General features: G+C 36.1%; 1 protein-coding gene across 2 annotated transcripts; it reads right to left on the bottom strand.

Moving 5' to 3' along the window:
* Positions 1-290: 290 nt before the first annotated feature.
* Positions 291-20,421, bottom strand: mfsd14a2 (major facilitator superfamily domain containing 14A2). 2 transcript variants are annotated; one of them, XM_067363215.1, is made up of 12 exons: positions 20,241-20,421; positions 16,224-16,313; positions 12,274-12,336; positions 11,806-11,933; positions 9,906-10,020; positions 9,471-9,689; positions 8,014-8,127; positions 7,097-7,168; positions 5,935-6,047; positions 5,432-5,529; positions 2,352-2,518; positions 291-2,266 (listed from the first exon to the last, which is right to left on the bottom strand). In XM_067363215.1, the coding sequence occupies exons 1-12, from the start codon at positions 20,322-20,324 to the stop codon at positions 2,054-2,056; spliced, it is 1,476 nt and encodes a 491-aa protein (XP_067219316.1). In that variant the 5' UTR covers positions 20,325-20,421; the 3' UTR covers positions 291-2,053. The 2 variants fall into 2 exon arrangements, with proteins under 2 accessions (XP_067219316.1, XP_067219315.1); XM_067363214.1 differs by having other exon boundaries at positions 16,224-16,319.
* Positions 20,422-20,893: the final 472 nt, after the last annotated feature.

A 20,893-nucleotide genomic window follows, 5' to 3' on the forward strand; every position in this document is an offset into this window, starting at 1 on the left:
ACTTTCTCGTAATTTAACGACTTTCTCAATTTAATGAATTTGTTCTCATAATCTGACAACTTTTTTCTTGTAATTTAATTACTTTTTTGTCTCATAATTTAATGAGTTTATTCAACATTTTATCTCCACTTTTTTCTCGAAACTTAACTTTAATCTCGAGATGGTTTTATTTTTTTATTATTGCTTAACCCTAATCCTCTTCCGTAGTTTTGTTATATATAAAGAAAACCAATAAAAAAAAAAAAAAAATAAATAAATAAAAGACACAAAGACTTCAATATCAATAAACTTTTAATAAATAGTTTCTCATTAGTTCCTAATATTTACAGCCGGATCACCATTCACATAAACAGTTTCTATTCTTTTAGAGCACATTTTAGGCACAAATTAATTGGCTTTTTTTTTTTTCTGAGGCAAACACCAGATTTCTTTGCAAGTTAGTGGCTAGTGAAAAGGAGTAATTATGCAAGTACAAAACAGGATGAAAATATATATGACAAAGAATTCCATTCAAGTTTGGTCATACAGCTCAATGTGAAATGATGGAAAAAACCTTTAAATAACATTTACACGGTTTTCAATGCTGTAAGAGAACATAAATGGTCCAAAATGTTAGCTTAAAAACAAGTTACAATGACTAAGCCTGTGGAACATCTTGTGGATTTGTCTTGAAAATGGTAACATAAAAAAAAGAACAAAATCATACAAATACCAGAAAATGAAACACACAAATGAATAAAAACGCACAAAGACAGAAATAAAGTCATAGGTATGGCACCTAAAACCAAATAAACAAAACCCAGAGATCGGTTTTAAAAGAAAAAGTGATCTGAATGCACTTGAGGTTTTCTCTGGAAAATCGAACATTAATGTTGAGATCTGATAAAAGTATTCAAAGTTTCTCACCAGAAAAAATTAAGCACCGCAAATAGAAATCTGCCACAAAATTTGGGGTCTAAAAATCACAACGGCGTGCCCGAAAAAGCGTAGCTCTAATAGAAACACCACGTTTAGAGTATATTATTATACCACAGAACTTTGTAACCTTGTACACCCTACAGTAGCAGCATGTGTGATATTAGATTCACTGGATCAAGCGATGCTCATCCAATCACATCTAAGCTATTCCACCCACATCGGTGCTCGCGATATGAAAACTAGGTATGCGGTCAGTAAGCTTGTAACCCTGCTAGCCTGTTGTATCATGGCAGTGCTGACGTTCACAGGGAGTTCTGGTGGCGAAGCAGACGATGAACGGAAATCAAATATGCGCAGGCTCCGACAGGAGCGATACGGTTGACCCTTCTCAGAGCGTAGTCTTCATCTGGGTTCGGTAATTGTGATAAAGTCACTTAAAGGCAACTTTTTCTCCCTCTGCACGATTCTGACACACCGCTCGTGATGGCAAGGGAGAGGAAGTACAAACTATTTCATCTGATGTACAAGAACAGAAACTCTAGTTCGAAGGAGCATGATACAACAGCGACGACCTTCTTGGTTACGTTTTCCTTGAGGGTTCGAAAAGACGACACGCTCTTCTCTAGAAGCGTCTTTCAATCTGTTAAGTACAAAACCAAGAAGAACCAGTAGAAAGCAGCACATCAAAAGTTAGCCTGTAACGTCACGATAGACACGTTCCCTATTGTTACGGTTACCAGGTCTTTGGACGAGGAAGGAACATTTATACAATTGAAATTCTGAAAGAGAGAAAAGACACACACACACACACAAAAAAAAAACCTATGTAACAGTAAAAATGAGGAAAACCTTCACCAAGTCTGTATCAGCTTGCATTTCCCTCAAGGCAAAATGTCCTTCGCTCCACTTCCTGTTCCTCAAGGCCAAGGTCAGCTCCCGGTTGGCCCAGTTACGCACTTGTAATACGTGCACCGGTTCCCACAGCTCGTTCTGCCTTCGCCGAGCTGCGGGGGAACAAGAGAGGGCGGTGGTGTCATCTTCTGTAAAAAGGTGCACTGCTCACGTGCGCCTGGGGAGGTTGGGGTGTTGATGTGAGGGGGTTTGGGGTCCGTGCCCGCCCCCCTCGTCAGTGGGGTTATACGCTGCTGTCCTCCAGCAGAGGCTCCTTGCCCTCGCAGGGTCCGCCCTGAGAGCTGTGTAAGTGGCTCTGTGCGCCGTTGTTGTGCTTCTTGTAGCTGCTGGGCCGCATGTTGAGGGCGTTGTGCTCTGGGATGAAGAGAGCAACCAGAAGGGACAGCAAAACCGAGCATGCTCCGAACAGGAAAGGAGGGCCGGGGATGATGGCACTCTGAAGGGGCACAGATATACAGAGATTTGTGAGTGCATGCTTCTTGTGTAATACAGACAGATTTCTTGTTTCTGAAAGCACTCACCTCATCTGTGGGGTTGGCCATGTTGGGTTTGGCACCCTTCTCTGGGCTCTCTGCAGGGTCCATTTCACTGAGCTCCACGTGAAACAGGTAGAAGACGAAGCCGTAGAGCGCAGGACCCAGGCCGTTACATAGTCCTCGAATTCCTGTGATCATCCCCTGCACCACACCTGACCGAGAAACAGAGACATATTGAATGAGACTGCACCTGCCCACAGCTTAACCGGTTACTTCATTTTATTATAACGTAATTAGTGTTGACAAAAGAACCGACTTGTGTTTACAATTCAGCTTTGATCACAGGAAAAAATTACATTTTAAATTAAAATAGAAAACAAATATAAAATATATTGAAATACAAAATAGTAATTTCACAGTATTAGTATTTTTTTGATCAAATAAATGCTTGTTGAGCATAAGAGATTTTTCATAAACATTAAAACGAATCTTACAGATCAACTTTTGAATGTTGTTTATGTATTTAAAATGTTTAGTATTTTTTTAATAATTTATTATTGTAAATTTCAATGACATGACATGCATATTTGTGTGTCAAAATGCATTATTTCCTTTTAAAATAATCTGATAAATTCATGACATATCACTTCATTTCATTTTTAGTACATTTAAATTAGGGGTGGTGAAAAAAATCGATTATTGATTAATCGCGAGTATGTTATGGACGAGTATGAATCGATTATTAAATTTTCAAAAATCGATTTTTTATTTATTTATTTTTTTTTTTTTTGTGCATTATTTTATTTTGTAAAAAATGTTATACCGGGAGTTGAACGTCACGAACGCGCCCAGTTCCAGTTAGCAAGCGCGTGTAACGGCAGCCAGAGCAGGTGTGTAAAATGGAAGAACCAGGAACGAGCAACCAACCGATCCACCCAGCCAGGGGCGGACTGGCCATCTGTGTGATCTGGAGAATCACAGAACGGCCGGTACTCCAGGACGGCCGGCGGGCCGGCCCACCACCCACCGCCACGCACGCAGTCATCATCTGTTTTTTTCCCCCACTAATCTGTTTCACACTCCAGTACTGTAGGGGGCAGCAATGCACCTTTAAGTTGGATGCCAGCTGCACTGGCCGTGGCCGCCAAGTAAGCAGCAAAGACGTTAGATCAGTGGTCTCAAACTGCCGGCCCGCAACTGATCTCAAAAATAAAACATAATCCGGCCCGCTAAATTATTCTTATTCTTATTCTCTAGTTGTTACCTGTCTGATATGCAAAGAAAAAGTCGCCGTTCTAAGGGGCATTCACATATCGCGTCCGCGCCGCATTCTCCTTTCCAATGTGCTTTCGCTCCAGTGGCGTCTGTCGTTGCTATGCAACCATGAGCCGCGCTCTCAATCGCTTCTATTATGAGCGCGCCTGCCTAAATTACAGTAAAAGCACTCGACTTTAAGTCACAAGCGCCGATTTAAACCACCGAAACTTTTTCTTTACCTTGACATGTTTCGACTGCAACCTGCAGTCTTCCTCCACCTGAACACATTGTCTTTCTAGAAGAAAATTGTCCAATTTCTACAGTATGTTGGTTCTGATCTACTTCCTAAAGGAAATAAGCCTTTCATTTATTTGTTATTGTTTAGTTCAACTTGAATCGATTATTAAATTTTCAAAAATCGATTTTTTATTTATTTTTTTTTATTTTTTTTGTGCATTATTTTATTTTGTAAAAAATGTTATACCGGGAGTTGAACGTCACGAACGCGCCCAGTTCCAGTTAGCAAGCGCGTGTAACGGCAGCCAGAGCAGGTGTGTAAAACTTTTTCTTTACCTGAGTCACAACACAATGTGATGTATTCATTTCTGTGTTCTACAGAACATAAGGTACATACAAATAATTCTGAAGTTATAACTACAAGACACAGAAAGTGCTTTGAGTTGTTGTTACTCAATGAAAGAGTTAAGTAATTCAGTAGCTGACTTTTTTTTTTAATACTGCAATCACTTTGTAGTGTATTTTCGTTTACTGTTGTGAAATGGAAAATCAATAATCGCTAATCGAGAATCGTTAATAATCGAAAATCGACTGTAATCGAATCGGGACTTAAATAATCGTAATCGAATCGAATCGGGAAATCAGACAGATTAACCACCCCTAATTTAAATACAAGTTATTCTATGTTTTGTTATCTTAAACCCTCAAAATGTCAGGTGGTGCAACTGTCCAAACAAATGAACAGATGAAAAAAAATATTTAAAAGTGTCTTAATAATAAAATTCATATAAAATAATAAAATAAAATAAAAATAATATTTTCATATAAACATTTTTTATAAATATCAATAGTTTTAAAGCTGTTGATATAATTGAAAATTTTGAATGTCATTTTTGAATGTCAGGGTGGCACAACCACAAACTTGGCTCTTTTATTAAGTAAACATGATAATGCATCATCCAGAGGACCACAACTGATGCTTGTGGCAGAGAGAAACGTGTGTATATCTCTCTCAAATACTGGTAAAAACTGCTCATTTCAAGTATGGGTAGATTGGTACACTTACCATGTCAGGTGGTACAACTACAGTATACAACTATTTGGTTGTACCGCCTGACATAAAATATAACAATTTAATATAATTTTTTTTAATTTTATTTTTTACTATAGGCCATAACATGAAAATAATTAATCAGCTTATCAGTATCAGCCAGAATTCAGGGCATCCCTAAAAATACACCAAGGTCAGACAGTCATTATCAGGCTAAAAGTAAATTAAGGGGTTTATTCTGCACTGGATGATTATATATTATCCTGTTTATTACATGCTACCAAATACATAGACAGGAAAAATCAAGTTCAGTTGATATGATTTTTTTTTTTTTTTTCAAAATGCCAGAGCCTCCATAGTGATAGACATGAAACGATCACATCTTTGTTTTTGACAGCAGAATGCAGTGAATTACCCATCAAAATGAAATATTCCATATAATAACAATAAACTGTGACTTAATAATTCATAAAAATTAATTCTTCTGTGGATGAAAAATAAATGTGCCAGCCAGACGACTTTGTGCATGACTTCAGATATTTCTGCTGATGTTACTGTGGTGTGGCCACACGTGTCTCACCTTGTTGGTCAGGGTCTGCGTTGCGGGACACTATGGCACTGATTGCTGGGAAGGTGATGCTGGACATGGCAGCAACAGCTCCAGCGGCCCACATCATCCTTAAGAGAAAAATAAACCATCAGCATCTCTCTCTCTCTCAATCGGTTTCAGTTCATTAACATGTGTAACTGGTTTTCAGGAGGTCATGTTTACTTGTCTGTCTGAGTTCTAGCCAAAAGACACAAATAGATAACTTCATGTGTGTAATGGCATGAAAAAATAAGTCAGTACATGACACCTTGAATGAAATCCATTGATTTTCTTCTTCCATTTCCCAAAATTATGTTTCAGAACAGCAAGTAGCTGTAAAATATCTTGTTAGAAATCCTTTAAATAAACCTTATGAAACACTACAATAAGTATTGATTTCAAGTAAAAATCCAATTACAATCTGTGACTTGAAGTGTATCATGTCTAATGAAGAGTTTGCTGCCCTCTAGTGGGTTTCTAGATGATCAACTCACCAGGGCTGGGAGCCAAAGCCATACCAGGCCAGCTGTAGGATTTGAAAGCCGAGACCTAACAAGATAGTGTTCTTATTCCCTATGGAACGCATCAGGATTCCCAGGACAACCGTCTGCAGAGAGAGATGAACCATTACTTTGCAAATATTCACTGGCTTCCCTTTCGATCCTAATGCCCGACGTAAGGGTGGGCGATACAAGACATTATTAACCGGTAGAAATGTGTCAACCACCATAATCTCTATTGCGGTTACGGTCACATGACTTTGCTGAGGTCACAAAAGCTTATTGTTTGCATGCGTTTTTAAGCATTGCGGTTAAAAAACAATTTATTTTAAACCACTGAATCACAATAAGCAGCTAAAGAGAACTGATTTTTATATATGTGCACACTGAAAGATGGTTTCTGAGAGATGTGCGCACATGAAGCCACTGCTCATACAGAGTTTTTGCCGCTAAATGGGCATCATTTTGGGTATCAAATACACGTCAACATGCCCGTCTTTGGGAGTATCCTTGTAAACAGTCATTTATGTCTTAAGTGAATGCAAACAGTTGAGAAAGAAAACGCGTGTGTAACAGAATATTGTGCATTCGGTCTTCAAGTGACAGCAGTCTAATAAACCTAAAGTCTAAATAAATATTTAATTTACACAGTGAAGATATGCGGTGTTTTTTATACATTTGATTACTTTATACAATTTATGAAGGTTAGTATTTCTTATTCCTAGTGCTTGAAGTTTTTCCAGGTGGGTCTATTTATCTTTGTTCAATTGTAGTTTGTTGTCCTATTGCTTGTAATTAGTTTCTTTGTTCTTATGTCTGTTTTACTTGTCTTCAGTAAGCTTGAGGTTTTTACGTAGGCTAGTATTATTTGTTTGTCATATTCAAATTGGTGAAAAGAAGTATGAAGTTTCAATATTATCAAAAATTTATTATATTAAAACCTTATTTAAAGCAAAAATAGCTATACTGCTTATAACACATCATTACTCATGAAATTACTCATATCGTGATTTAAGATTTTGGTCATATCATCTGCCCCTAGCCTGATGCACTCGCACAGTGAGCCGATTAGTACGAATGAACACATGCTGTGCTTCTCAGAGTCACGTGGTACAAACTCACAATGGAAGGGGTGGAAAAAAGCCTGGAAACCAACCTGAGCCAAGATGGACAGGATTCCCACCACAGCAATGAAGGCAGCGACTGTTTCTGACGTAAATCCAATGACCTGGGAAGATGAAAATTGGCAGTTTAAGAACATCATCTGATTTAATCATTCAATTACAGAGCATTTTAGTTTTTTATTTCATGTATTATATAGTTATTAATACTTTGAATTAGCTTTTAGCCTTATATTTTCAGTTTATTTTAATTTTTAGCAGTTTTGTTATGTGCTTTTGTCATTTATATTAGTTTTATTAATTCAGTAATTTTAGTACTTTAACTAAAACATTTCAGTTAGTCGCCAAGGTAGCATTTCTATTTTTAAGTTTTTCATCTAATATTTACATTTTATTTTATTTCAGCCTTATTTTAAATAACAAAAATGTTTCAATTTTAGTTGCAATAACACTGTTGTGAAATAAACCTTCGATTTATTAATACAAAACCCATTAACATCAACAGCATACAGTGTCGTTCATGTTGTTTCAGCCTAATTTCCAGCCTGACAGCAGAAGAAATTAAAGTGTTACGTAATGATGTTTCTAAGCATTGTGTTTATGCATTTCACAAAATCACACAACACTCAGCTTTGAAATATGGACAAAAGGCATTTCAGCAGAAGCTGAGAGTTTAAAAAAAAAAAAAAAAAAAAAAAAAAATCACATGACTATCTATTTCTAACTGTTTGCTTGGAGGGTGAGGGAGTATATGTGACATGTGACTAACAGATATGTGACTCACTTTTTTGGTATTTGCTTAAGCTACAACAAGGTGAGTGTTTGCATAAACATCAATGCATATTCATGCCACCTGCAGCAGCGGCAACCTCAGAGACTGGCCATGCCACGAGATAAAAAGCAGTTCCAGTTGTGTGTCTTTTCTACATCGATATAAAGGTGTGCAGTGTACCTGTCTGAGATACAGGAAGAAACTGGAATACTGTCCAGCTTCAGGCAGGTAGGACAGGAAGACTGTGATGCAGATCAGGAGAACCGTGGAGTCCTGGCCCACCTTACGCAAGGACTGTGAACAAAAGAGTCACAGAGAGAGCGTGAGAAAGAGGGAGGAAGACACAGAGAGAATGAGTGGGCAGAAGAACAGCAACAGGTTTCATTTAATAAGTGACAGACGACATCTTCGCCATTCTTCTTCAAATGCCAACTCATGTTTTTCTTTCTTTCCTAAATGGTATTCACACTTGTACTGATTTGAGGCCACAAGGCAAACAGAGTAGGAACATGCAAAATGAAATAAAAAAAAATCGTTAGATTGGGAAATATAAAATATGTTATAATAATGATAACAATAATAGTAATATAATATAAATAAATATAAAAATAAAATATATAAACATATCTATAAAAAATAAAGATATATAAAATAATTAAATATATAAAAATAAATAAATGCATTTTATATATATATATATATATATATATATATATATGCGCAGTCAAACCAAATTGATTCAATTATTCATTTTTTATTTTTTTATATATATGTTTTTACTAGTGGGTGCAGGACACTATAGTTCATTTATGTAAGTGAGGATAGCAAAATAAGTCTGTGACATTATACCCAAATATTCTTCATACAGTGGACTACCAGTAAAACTGATACAAATTTGGGACCAAAAATGATTCAGACACTTTGACCTGATCATGTTTTGCTTAAGTGTTATCTCACATAATTAAGATTAACTTTTTCTGACACAGTTTAACTCTGAGATCTTGTCATATTTTATTACCATTTTACGAATGAAATATCCAAGGTGTCTGAATACATTTTGGTTTGACTGTGTGTGATATATATATATATATATATATATATAAAAATAACAATTTTAAAATCTATATTTCTATTTTTTAAATATTTTTTAAAATATTTTATTCATGTGATGGTAAAGTTTAATTTTCAGCATCATTACTCCAAGTCTTCAGTGTCAAATGATCCATCATAAATCATTCTAATATGATGATTTGGTGCATTTCTAATTTTCACAGTTGATTATCACAGTGGTACTGCTTAATATTTTTGTGGAAACCATGATCATTTTTTAGGATTATTTAATGTATAAAAAAAATTAAAAAGAGTAAATTAATTTGTTTCAAATGAATGCTGTTGTCACTTTTCAACAATTTAATGCAAAATCTTACACACCACAAACTTTTGAATGGCACTGTATATGTATTAAACCACCAAAAACTTAGCAACCAAAATTAAAACTGATTTATCAGTTGTCCGAACAATGATCTTGACTCTAAAATTAGACCACCAATCAGGTTCCATCAACCTTCTCATGTGACAGATAAGACAAAGGTCATTGCATCCCCATGAATGTACTTGCACAGACATCAGTGACTCACTGCAAAGGGGTCTGCCTGCTCCCAGGAGATGGGGGCCCCCCAGGAGGCCGGTCTCATCTTCTCAGGCAGGGACTCAGGAACCGCTACCAGGATAAAACAGATGTCGAGCAGGGCAATGGCCGTGGCAAGGATCACCACCAACGTATCTCCATACGCCACTGACAGGTACGCACCGATCGCTGGGCTTGTCACCAGGCTGGCTGCAAAAGTGGCCGATACCTGTGGGAAAAGATTTAATCAACTGTGGTGACCACAAGGGAAATGTTCTTAACACAATTAACACTTTAATTTCATTGCAGTGCCAAAAAGGAAACCACAGACGGCTGTTAAAATAACAGGAAACCAACATGCGCCGACGATTCTAGGTATAGTTGCTGTGAAGTTGCTTACAGCATAACATCAAAAGGAAGTCATGAGTCATGTTCCTCTGCTCACCAGGCCATATGCTGTGCTCCTCTCATGCTCCTGGGTGATATCAGCCACATATGCAAAGATCACAGAGAAAGTGACCGCAAACACGCCAGACATGGAGATCACTGCGAAGTACCACCTGCAGGATCAGACGGAGAGAATGATTAAGTCTAAAATAAAACATTTAACGAGTTTGAAATGCTCAAAATAAAAGACTTAATACAAATAAATATGTGACTAAAATAATTGTACATTTATGAATTTGGCTAAAGTTTTCTAAAATGGTTTACAATTAACAACAAATCATATTGTCAATCAATCAATATATAATACAATGACTGTGTCATTGTAGGGTTAAGATAATGTTGTTATTGTTAACAAAAACTGAAAATATTAAAAATTTTAGTTAATATAAATAAACCTGAAATAATATAAAATATACTATAAATATTAGATGAAAAACAAAATGTAAAGTATTTAGTACAAGAACTTAAATTACTCAAATAAAAATAAGGAAATTAAATAAATAGAATACTTTCTTAATTAAGTAGAAATGACAAAAAAAAAAAAAGAAATGCACAAAACTAAACTACTAAAACTTAAACTAAAATTACAATGAAAGCTAAAATATTAAACAGTACAAAAGTATATAAATAATACTAAAATAACATTCACAAATGAATATGCAGGTTATATTCTACCCCAAAATCAAATGAAAAAAAAAAAAAAAAAAAAAACTAAATAAATATGGCATAAAAATAGTCTATTTAATTTTTATTAAAAAGCAAAAAAAAAAAAAAAAAAAAAAAAAAGATTATCATATTAAAATAATTTTTATCACTTTAAAATAATTTGGGCTGCCCCCAACTAAACATTTTTGTAGTAGACTATTAGTCATTAATTTAAGCCATTAGTCAACTAATCGCACAATTATATTAATTAAATTACTGAAATATATACTGGGGGAATAAAACACCATATTGAGCCTTTAATATATTCAGGCGTAATATAGCCTATTCCTCGCTCAAGCGCACGCATAAACTTGCTGCAAAGCACCAGCAAAAGTATAAATGAGTCAGAGAAAAAAACAGCAAGGGGACATTTTAATTATTTACTAATAAACGAGTGTTTTCTGAGTCAGTGTCAGCTGCAAAGATGAAGTTGACGATGCTGACTCGCCATCTCCGCGCCATAGTGGATGCTCCTTTAGAGAGAAATGCACATTTCAAACGGATTACATAAGCAGAGAGTGTTTTTTATTCAAATTGGCTCATCTAAAAGTTCATTTTTGTGACGAGTTCCAGTTCAAGGAGACCAAGACGGCAGAAAGCGCATCCTGTTTTTTTCTTTATTTTACCAAGACACAACGTTTTCTCGTTATTGTGAGTTTACACGAATAAAAGTAGACCCTACAGTTTCAATTCTTATCTGTATGACCAAAAATAACGAAGTATTGTAAGTTGTTTCCGCTGTTATCAAGTGATCACGCCAGCTCCTCCGTGTCTTGCAGTAATACTTTACCTTCTACACTCCGCACAAACACTTGGATCTACCTATCGCACAATTATTCAGGTTAACGTTAGAGCGGGCAGCAAAGTAAAGTTGTTACTACTTGTGTTTTAAATTATATGCCATATTTGAGGTTGATGAATGAACGTTTGGATTTCCTGCCTGACATACTGTAATTACCACAAGGACCCGCCGTTAATGATCGGTCCTTCACAGACTGCGTGACTCCACCATGAGTTTTTTTTTTTCCTTCTGCGACTAAACGATTAATACCATTTTGGTTGACTAAGCCTCTTCTAGTCAACTAACATTTAGTCGACTATTAGGGGGCAGCCCTTAAAATAATATGTAATAAGAATTAGATTTTCTGTAATTTCACATTAAAGTAGGAAACCGCTTCATGCAAGAGGCTTACCATGGGCTGATCTTCATGAGAGGGATGGGAGCGCAGGTGAAGAACACCGTGAGCAGCAGGAAGGACTTCCGGCCCCACACATCTGACAGAGCACCGATTAATGGAGCACTCAGGAAAGACAGCAGGCCCTGAGTGAATACAAGAGCACATGGCTTCCAGTTACTCTGAAAGTTTTGAAAACAACTGCATGGCAAGACCAGAGCTTGACTGGATCTGGCAAACTGTTTGCATCTTAATATTTCACAGTAATATTCGGGTCAGGCTGGATTGCAGGATCTTGTTTAAACCGGTAAATTCTGTTCCCACTTTACCATATTTAAGGGCATCACTGTGTGACCAGGGTTTATCATAAATAAACATGCCAACGTAAGAGTAGCTAGCCCTAATCATGACTTATCTCTTGTCACATTAGAAAGGGAGAAGATGAAAAGCATGAGTAAATGTGAATGGCTGGAGTCAATGTCCTACCTTGACACCATGAATAAGTCCGTTCATCAGGAATGTGTGCTGGGGGAATGTCTGATGTAACACCTGTAACAAAAAAAACAGATTGACCATAAAATGTATGCTGTACATACATGCAGATAACCTGTTGGGTACAGAATAACTAGGTTAATGATTTTACTCTATGGCAGAGCTCATAAAAGAAGTAATACTTCTTGGCAATAAGAACTGGGTGATACGTCAAATATATTTGCAATGATTTTGTCACAAGTAGGCAACATCACATGAACATCACAAGTTGTTCAAGACTCTTCCTTCTCGTGAGTACAAGAGAATCAGGGATGCTTTAATAGTCTTATTTAAATTTCAATTAATCAATTAAAAACTGACATTTTGTTTATTATTGTTATATTGGTGCATATAAATAAACGGTAACAACAGTTGTTTGGTTGAATTTGAAATGATATTCCTCTGGTAAATAAATAAATTCCTTTTAAGCCTTTTCAGAGCAAATAAATAAGTAAAAATACCTGTTAAATAATGTCAAAGCATGAAAAATACAGAATATTATCCATTTCCACATTAAAAATCATTAAAAGGGTTTCCATGTCTGTAATTGAGGATATCAAATAATCAAGTAGTTCACAAGCCAATTGTGCTTCATGATCCAAATGGTCGCTTGTTTTCCCACAGAAATGTGTCATTGTTTTTGCTGCTTTACTTGTTAGAGGTTACAAAATAACCACCATGAGTACAAATATGTTGTTTTGACTGTGCAATGAAATGACCAACCTGTAATAAAGTACAAGGCAAGGAATGTTATTTAAGCGTTTTGAGATTCGAACTGCTTTCTATTTGAGGCTGAGCATAAGAACCATCATTGCCGTTCAAAGTCAGGTGCATACCTCTAACTGGAGCAATGATTCCCACAGCCTGACTAATCATTAAACACACTGTATACAACAGTGTCAATGTTTTACAAAAGTGTACAAAAGAGATCTGTTCTCTTATGACTGGGAAACAAATCAACTGATCTGTATACAAATTCAAAGACAAAGTCTTCAGTTCCAAGAAGTCATCATTACATATGGACTGAAGTCCAACAGGGCATATGCCTTACTTATAAAGTGGCATGTTCAATTCTGATGAAATTTAACTTGAAAAAAAACGTCGAAAGGCATTTATTAATTTTCTATAACGGCACAGTTAGGACATACTTAAAGGGTTAGTTCACCCAAAAATGAAAATTCTGTCATTATTCCCAAACTCAAAATTCGTTCATCTTTTTGATGAAATCTGAGAGATTTCAGTCCCTCCATTGACAGCTATGCAACTACCACTTTGACGCTCTTCATAAAGAGATCGTAAAACTTATCCTTATGAATTGACCGGTTTAGTCCAAATTTACTGAAGAGACTCGATTGATTTATATGATGAACAGATTTAGGCTTTTATCTTCATTTGTGTTCAGAAGATCAACAAAACTTACGGGTTTTAAACAACATGAAGGTGAGTAAATAATGACAGAATTTTCATTTTTGGGTGAACTAACCCTTTAAGAAAACCGGAACGAAACTGGTTATTGACATTCAACTGTATGCTTACATATTGTCCTGCAAAAATCATTCTGCTCGTATATAGAAACCTGATACTATTACTTTTTTATCAGTCACTGTTATCATCATGGAAATGTAAACAGTCTAACAAACCCATAATGCTCCTTTGAGAAACATTCAACTGAATTAAGAAAAAAAAAGGACCAGATCTGAGATTTGCACAAGAGATTATCCACATTCAGAAATGGGAATTTGCGTTTCTTCACTTTCAATTTTTTTCTCATTTATTTAAGAAATGATGTTGAGAGATGAAAACAAAGCAAGCGAACACATTTCACCTGCTGTGTTCATTCGATATGGCACTGAAGCAGAGCTCGACCGAGCAAAGCTGTGCCACTTGCTGAGACGTTAAGTCTTGTCAGTGCAGTGTTCATCTGGAAGGCTTTGTTAGGCTCATTAGTGCTTCAGTATATCAGAGGCTACTAATCAAATAAAAGGCCAGAGCAAAGAGCACTGAGGAGACTCTCTGGCTCAACTGCACCAACTAAATGCAAATCCTCCTCCTACACAGGGAAATGAGGACAATGAATAAGCAATTTATAGATATACAAGAAGCAACTAGGGACTGTTTCAATTTCAGCCACTACCAAAAGCCAACTGACCACTGGTGAAAAAAACTTCTGTTACATTATATTTCCATTACAAATAATAAGCATAACAGTTTGAGTGAAAATGTTCACAATTATATTTTATTAGTAACAAAATTTTGTTTAAATGCTTAAAATGACTTTTGTATGCTGTGGCCGATAATTGATATCAAAGCTCAAACAATAAATATAATTATATTGTATTGACATTGATCATCAAGAGTGTAAAATCAGACATCAGAACATTACAATGTACAATAGAAATAATGCATAACTGTTTAGTACTTTTGTAAAGTGCCATAGAAGTTAAGGATACCATTTAAACCAATGAAATAAGTTTTTAGGTAATGATTATTCTTTCATTGATTAATAAAGTATTGTTTTGTTCACAGCCCTGTTTTTTTTGTTTAACCATTTTACATTTTACAATGTTTAAATTCAGTCTCCTAAATAAACGCAGAACAGACAGATGCCAAAGCCAATATTTGCAGATACTGATATGGTAACAGAAAGACACATTATACTGTACAGTACATCCCTAGAAACAAAGTAAACAAAGCTGGAAATAACACTGTGTCTACAATGGATGTGAGCGGAACGATGCGGCGCGACAAAAGACAATAAAACCCATTATAATCAGCGATGCTGTCTACACTGGATGCTGCGCGACAAAACACGACATGACAAATCCCTGAAAGTAAACTGATGCCTCGTTCAATTTATGATTTACTCCTAGCACTCGCGATACTTCTCATAGAAAGGACAAAGGGATTTGCGCCGTGTCCAGAGTAGACTGCTGCGGTGCGATGCATCAATGGTCGCGTCCGGTGTAGACACGGTGTAAGATTAAACGTGTAAAAATTAACTGTAAAGAGCAAAAGATTTGTATTTCAAATAATTGTTGGTTTTTATTTACACTTTTTTGATTTATAAAAGAATCCAATTCCACAAAAATATTAAGTAGTACAACCGTTTTAAGCATTGATAATAATAAGAAATGTTTCTTGAGCAGCAAATCAGCATATTAGAATGATTTCTGAAGGATCATGTGACACTGAAGACTGGTGTAAAATTCAGCTTTGAATCACAGGAATAAATTACACTTTAAAATATATTCAAATACTGTTATTTTAAATTGTAAATTTCACAATATTACTGTTTTACTGTATTTTGGTCAAATAAATGTAGCTTTGGTGATCATAAGAGACAACACCACTTTCAACTCATGCATTATTCAACAAAAGAAAACAGCAATTCCACTTTGCATGTAGTGTAAATTTAAGGAAACATCGGTTACAGTCAGAGCAATGGATCACTGCATGTTGTGTAGCATGCTGTGACTGTACTGGATACAGTGTCAACAAGAGTGTCATGCTGACCAGCATAAAAACAACTGGCGCTGTGTTACAAAGTAAATCACAGGTTCAGCTTCATTTACAGCCATGTGGCCTGACAAACCCTCCAGTTCGCCTTCAGAATAAAAAGGTCATTATTAGCATGATGCTGTTTGATGTTGTTTTAATATTGCTTGGTCAATTATACTCAGTGCATCCCTCATCAACTAAAACAGAGTGCACCATTCTGCCCTCTCCATTTGATCAGGATTCATTTATTCATAAATTTGTACGAGGCTCCTCGGATCTGGGCAATGGGAAATGTCACTCCTTGTTTTGGACACAAAAGGAAGGAAGAATGAATGCAAACATTCATGGCTCGTAATTCGCTCTGATCTGAAACTGTCAATGAGGGCGATTAAACAAAACTGGTTTACCGTAAGCATGGGAGTGGTGAGCAGTCCCCAGGCAAAGAACTCCAGGAAGATAACCACCACTGCATGGTAGACACTGGGCTCTCCGATCCCCTGTGGCTAAACAAGGAGGAGTTACATTAATACGGAAGCTTGTTTGCACAACTAAATAAAAAACAATACAGGTAATTGTGACTTTTTATCTCCCTATTCTGACTTCTTTTCTCAGGACTGCGAGATATAAACTCACAATTGCAAGTAATAGTCAGAATTGTGAGAAATAAAGTCAGAATTGAGTTATAAACTAACAATTACGTATTATAAACTCGTAATTCTGACTTTTTTGCTCGCAATTTTGACTTTTTCCTCACAACTGTGAGATATAAACTCGCAATTTTGACTTTTTCCTCACAACTGTGAGATATAAACTCGCAATTTTGACTTTTTTCTCGCAATTGCAAGATATAAACTCGCAATTCTGACTTTTTTCTCGCAATTGCAAGATATAAACTCGCAATTTTGACTTTTTTTCCCTCACAATTCTGACTTTTTTTCTTGCAATTCTGATTTTTTTCTCACAATTGCAAGATATAAACTTGCAATTTTGACTTTTTTCTCGTAATTGCAAAATATAAACTCGCAATTCTGACTTTTTTCTCACAATTGCAAGATATAAACTCGCAATTTTGACTTTTTTCCTTACAATTCTGACTTTTTTCTTGCAATTCTGATTTTTTTCCTCACAATTGCAAGATATAAACTTGCAATTTTTACTTTTTTGTCGTAATTGCAAGATATGAACTCGCAATTTTGACATTTTTCTCGTAATTGCAAGATATGAACTCGCAATTTTGACTTTTTTCCTCAATTCTGACTTTTTTTCTTGCAATTCTGATTTTTTTTCTCACAATTGCAAGATATAAACTCGCAATTTTGACTTTTTTCCTCACAATTCTGACTTTTTTTCTTGCAATTCTGATTTTTTTTCTCACAATTGCAAGATATAAACTAAAATTTTGACTTTTCTCAGAATTCTGAGATATAAACTCACAATGGCGAGTTATAAAGTCTAATTCTGATGAAAAAATATATATAATTCGCAATTGAGAATATCATGCAATTCTGAGAAAAAAAAGAGAATTGTGAGATAAAGTCGCAATTATACCTTTTTTATTTTTTTTATTCAGTGGCAGAAACAAGCTTCCATAGATACATTACTAATAATACTACAAACAAACAAAATACAGGAAGTAATGTGGAACAACATGGATAAAGAAGCAATAAGGTGGAAGGCTGGACAAGACAAATGACAGAGGACATGATTCACATTACAGACAGAACATAATAGCAATATTTTTGACATAACATATGCTTCATTACCATTTATTAGCTTAAAATAAACATCATTATAGTGTGCAATACCAGGGTCCAAAGGGGCTACAATTCCAGACTCATTATCTCACACTTATCTAGTGTACTGCAAAAGCACTCTCTTTAGAAAACAAATAATAGATGGATATCTGGCCTTAAATCAATCCCTGAAAGCCCAAAACTACCTTGCCAAACCCTTATAGAAATGATGCATGCTGAACATCGGAAGTGACTTAATGGTCCACAAGAAAGCCTGCACTCATACGTTTAACAGCCTGCAGACTGAGCACAATGCTACGGATCATTAGAAAGGGGGGAGAGAAAAAGTCGTGGCCTGTGGTCGAGCAGTTAACAGTGCAAACAAAGCCTTAGGGCTACGCAGGTAAATAGACAAAAAACACAACGTCAACCTACACATTTGCTCTGTTTGTACAGTCTGTAATGTATTCACAAAAGCTCTTGTTAATTGGAAATTTGTGGACTAGTGTTATTGTGTTAAACCTTTCAATTTACAGGAGTCCCAAGCTAAATCACCAAATCAATAAAGTCAATCATTAGAAACCTCTGGTTATGAACAACCTGTTTATGGCACAGTGTAAAACCCTCTTGCACTGCATAAAATTACAGTAGAAAATTTTTACTTTCAGAACAAGCATATAATTTAGCAGACCATTCTTTTGCACTTAAAGGGTTAGTTCACCCAAAAATGAAAATAATGTTTATTACTCACCCTCACGCCATTCCACACCATTAAGACCTTTGTTCATCTTCAGGACACAAATTAAGATATTTTTGTTGAAATCCGATGGTTCAGTGAGGCCTGCAATGACATTTCCTCTCTCAAGATCCATTAATGTACTAAAAACATATTTAAATTAAGGCTGGGCGATATATTGCTTGAGATTGTCACGCGCATTTCGTCAGTAAAGCCGGCTCCCTGATTACCGCTAAATCGCCATCACCTGCTTTCAAATGGAGCGGCATTTAACAGACAGAGCCGTAATTCACTGACAAGCTACGCAATATCATGTTCATATGGCAGATGAATCACCTTCGATAATGAACGCGATATTGCGTGGCTTATCAGTGATCTATGGTTCTGTCTATTTAATGCCGCTCCATTTGAAAGCAGGTGATGGCGATTTAGCGGTAATCAGGGAACCGGCTTTACTGACGAAATGCGCGTGACAATTGCATGCGATATATCGCCCAGCCCTAATTTAAATCAGTTCATGTGAGTACAGTGGTTCAATATTAATATTATAAAGCGAGGAGAATATTTTTGGTGCACCCAAAAAACAAAATAACGACTTATTTAGTGATGGCCGATTTCAAAACAGTGCTTCAGGAAGCTTCGGAGCACAAATGAATCAGCGTCTAATCATGATTCGGATCGCGTTTCAAACAACAAAACTGCTGAAATCACGTGACTTTGGCGCTCCAAACAGCTGATTCAACACACTGATTCATTATGCTCCGAAGCTTCCTGAAGCTGTTTTGAAATCGGCCATCACTATACAAGTCGTTATTTAGTTTTTTGGCGCACCAAAAATATTCTCGTCACTTTATAATATTAATATTGAACCGCTGTACTCACATGAACTGATTTAAATATGTTTTTAGTACCTTTATGGATCTTGAGAGAGGAAGTTCCATTGCTCCCTATGAAGGCCTCAAGGAGCCATCGGATTTCAACTAAAATATCTCAATTTCTCAATTTGTGTTCCGAAGATGAATGAAGGTCTTACTAGTGTGGAACGGCATAAGGGTGAGTAATAAATGACAAAAAGTTCATTTTTGGGTGAACTAACCCTTTAAATATACGTCCAGGGTTTCCCAAACATGTGTTGATGAAATACTAACCATAAATTGAATCAATTGTAACATTAAAATAAAACAAACGGGGCTGCATAATTAATTACGAAACAGTGACATCTCTCTTATTAAACTGAGATTATCAAATCAAAGGCTGTGATTTAAAGAAGTATAGCATGTTGGGAGGTTCACTTTATTTACATTCACACATGTTTGTGGACAGAAGTCTTTTCAATCAATTTTAAGTGTAAGGACTTTGAAGAAGTGTTTCCTAAAAGGACATAGACTACAGATATGTGAATACATACTACTTGATTCATGAAATCAAAATTTGACAGCCCATTAGGAGCTGTCTTGACATTGAAGACCGAAATTACTCTTTTCTTAAGCAGGTTACGACCAAAACAACGATAAACCCATAAACACGTCATTCTTAGAGAGAACACCTGTCGGACAGGTGAAGTGTCGGACAGAACATGTCATTAAAAGCATATTATTTAGTATCCTGACGGGACACCCACTTTTGTCACCATAAAGACTGATTATTTCTCTTACCTACTAATTCATTATCCCAATTTCAAGCTTCCAGTTTCGTTTAACGTTACAGGTTTAGTGCGCGCGATGTCTCGATCTGACTTGTTTGTCGCCAGCTGGCTTGTTGTTTTGACTGTCGGTTGTCTAATCAAACTATTGTGTCTCATATATTGTTGTTTATTTCTCCTTATAATACAGAGATACAAGCTTGAAATGACACTCAGAATAGAGTTGTTTCATCTCATCCTGTAAAAACACTGTTTTAGCTTGCTAGCCCTGACTAGCGAATGGCTAACAGACAGAAAGAAATGTTTTACTCACAGTGCCTCCATCTTTAATGATGATTTTCTTAGCTAGAAGAATGCTGCGGTTCAGCCGCTTTTTCTTCTTTTTCTCTCCAGTCATTGTTAACTTATATCCATTCTTGTTTGTGGGAGATGGACCTGCGAGGTGTGGCTAAATATCACAGTTTACCGTTAGCATCCACGCTAAGATACGCGACTTCCTGTCCTCAGTTCTCGCTCTCGGGAGTTCCGCCCATTTTGTTCAACGCAGGTTTCTGATTGGTCAATTTGGCACGGGAGTGGTTCACCTCGCGATTTCATTGGCTGAGTGCATCGTCCGTGCGAGTGAACCCAAAGTGCTTATTACCATAATCGGGTATACAAAACAATGAGGAATCCCTCTGTCGTGTAAACTGCTGACTGTTGTGTTGTTTGTGTTGGGTTTTGTCAGGGAAAAGAGACTCTTGGATGTTATTTTGTTCAAATTTATTTTAGAAAAATAGATTTGTTTTAAATTTCCATAATGTAATAAAACGATTACAGCCAAGAGTTACAGATTCTAATTTATTTTAGTTTACAATCTGCAACATTACCTTATTTTTGTAACCATTTCTCCTCACTACATTAGAATTTATCCAGCCGGAACTAACATTTTCTCACAGATTTCTCCTTTAAAACAAAAGTAAACTG

The sequence above is a fragment of the Chanodichthys erythropterus genome, chromosome 16, assembly GCF_024489055.1.
Source record: "Chanodichthys erythropterus isolate Z2021 chromosome 16, ASM2448905v1, whole genome shotgun sequence".
NCBI lineage: Eukaryota > Metazoa > Chordata > Actinopteri > Cypriniformes > Xenocyprididae > Chanodichthys > Chanodichthys erythropterus.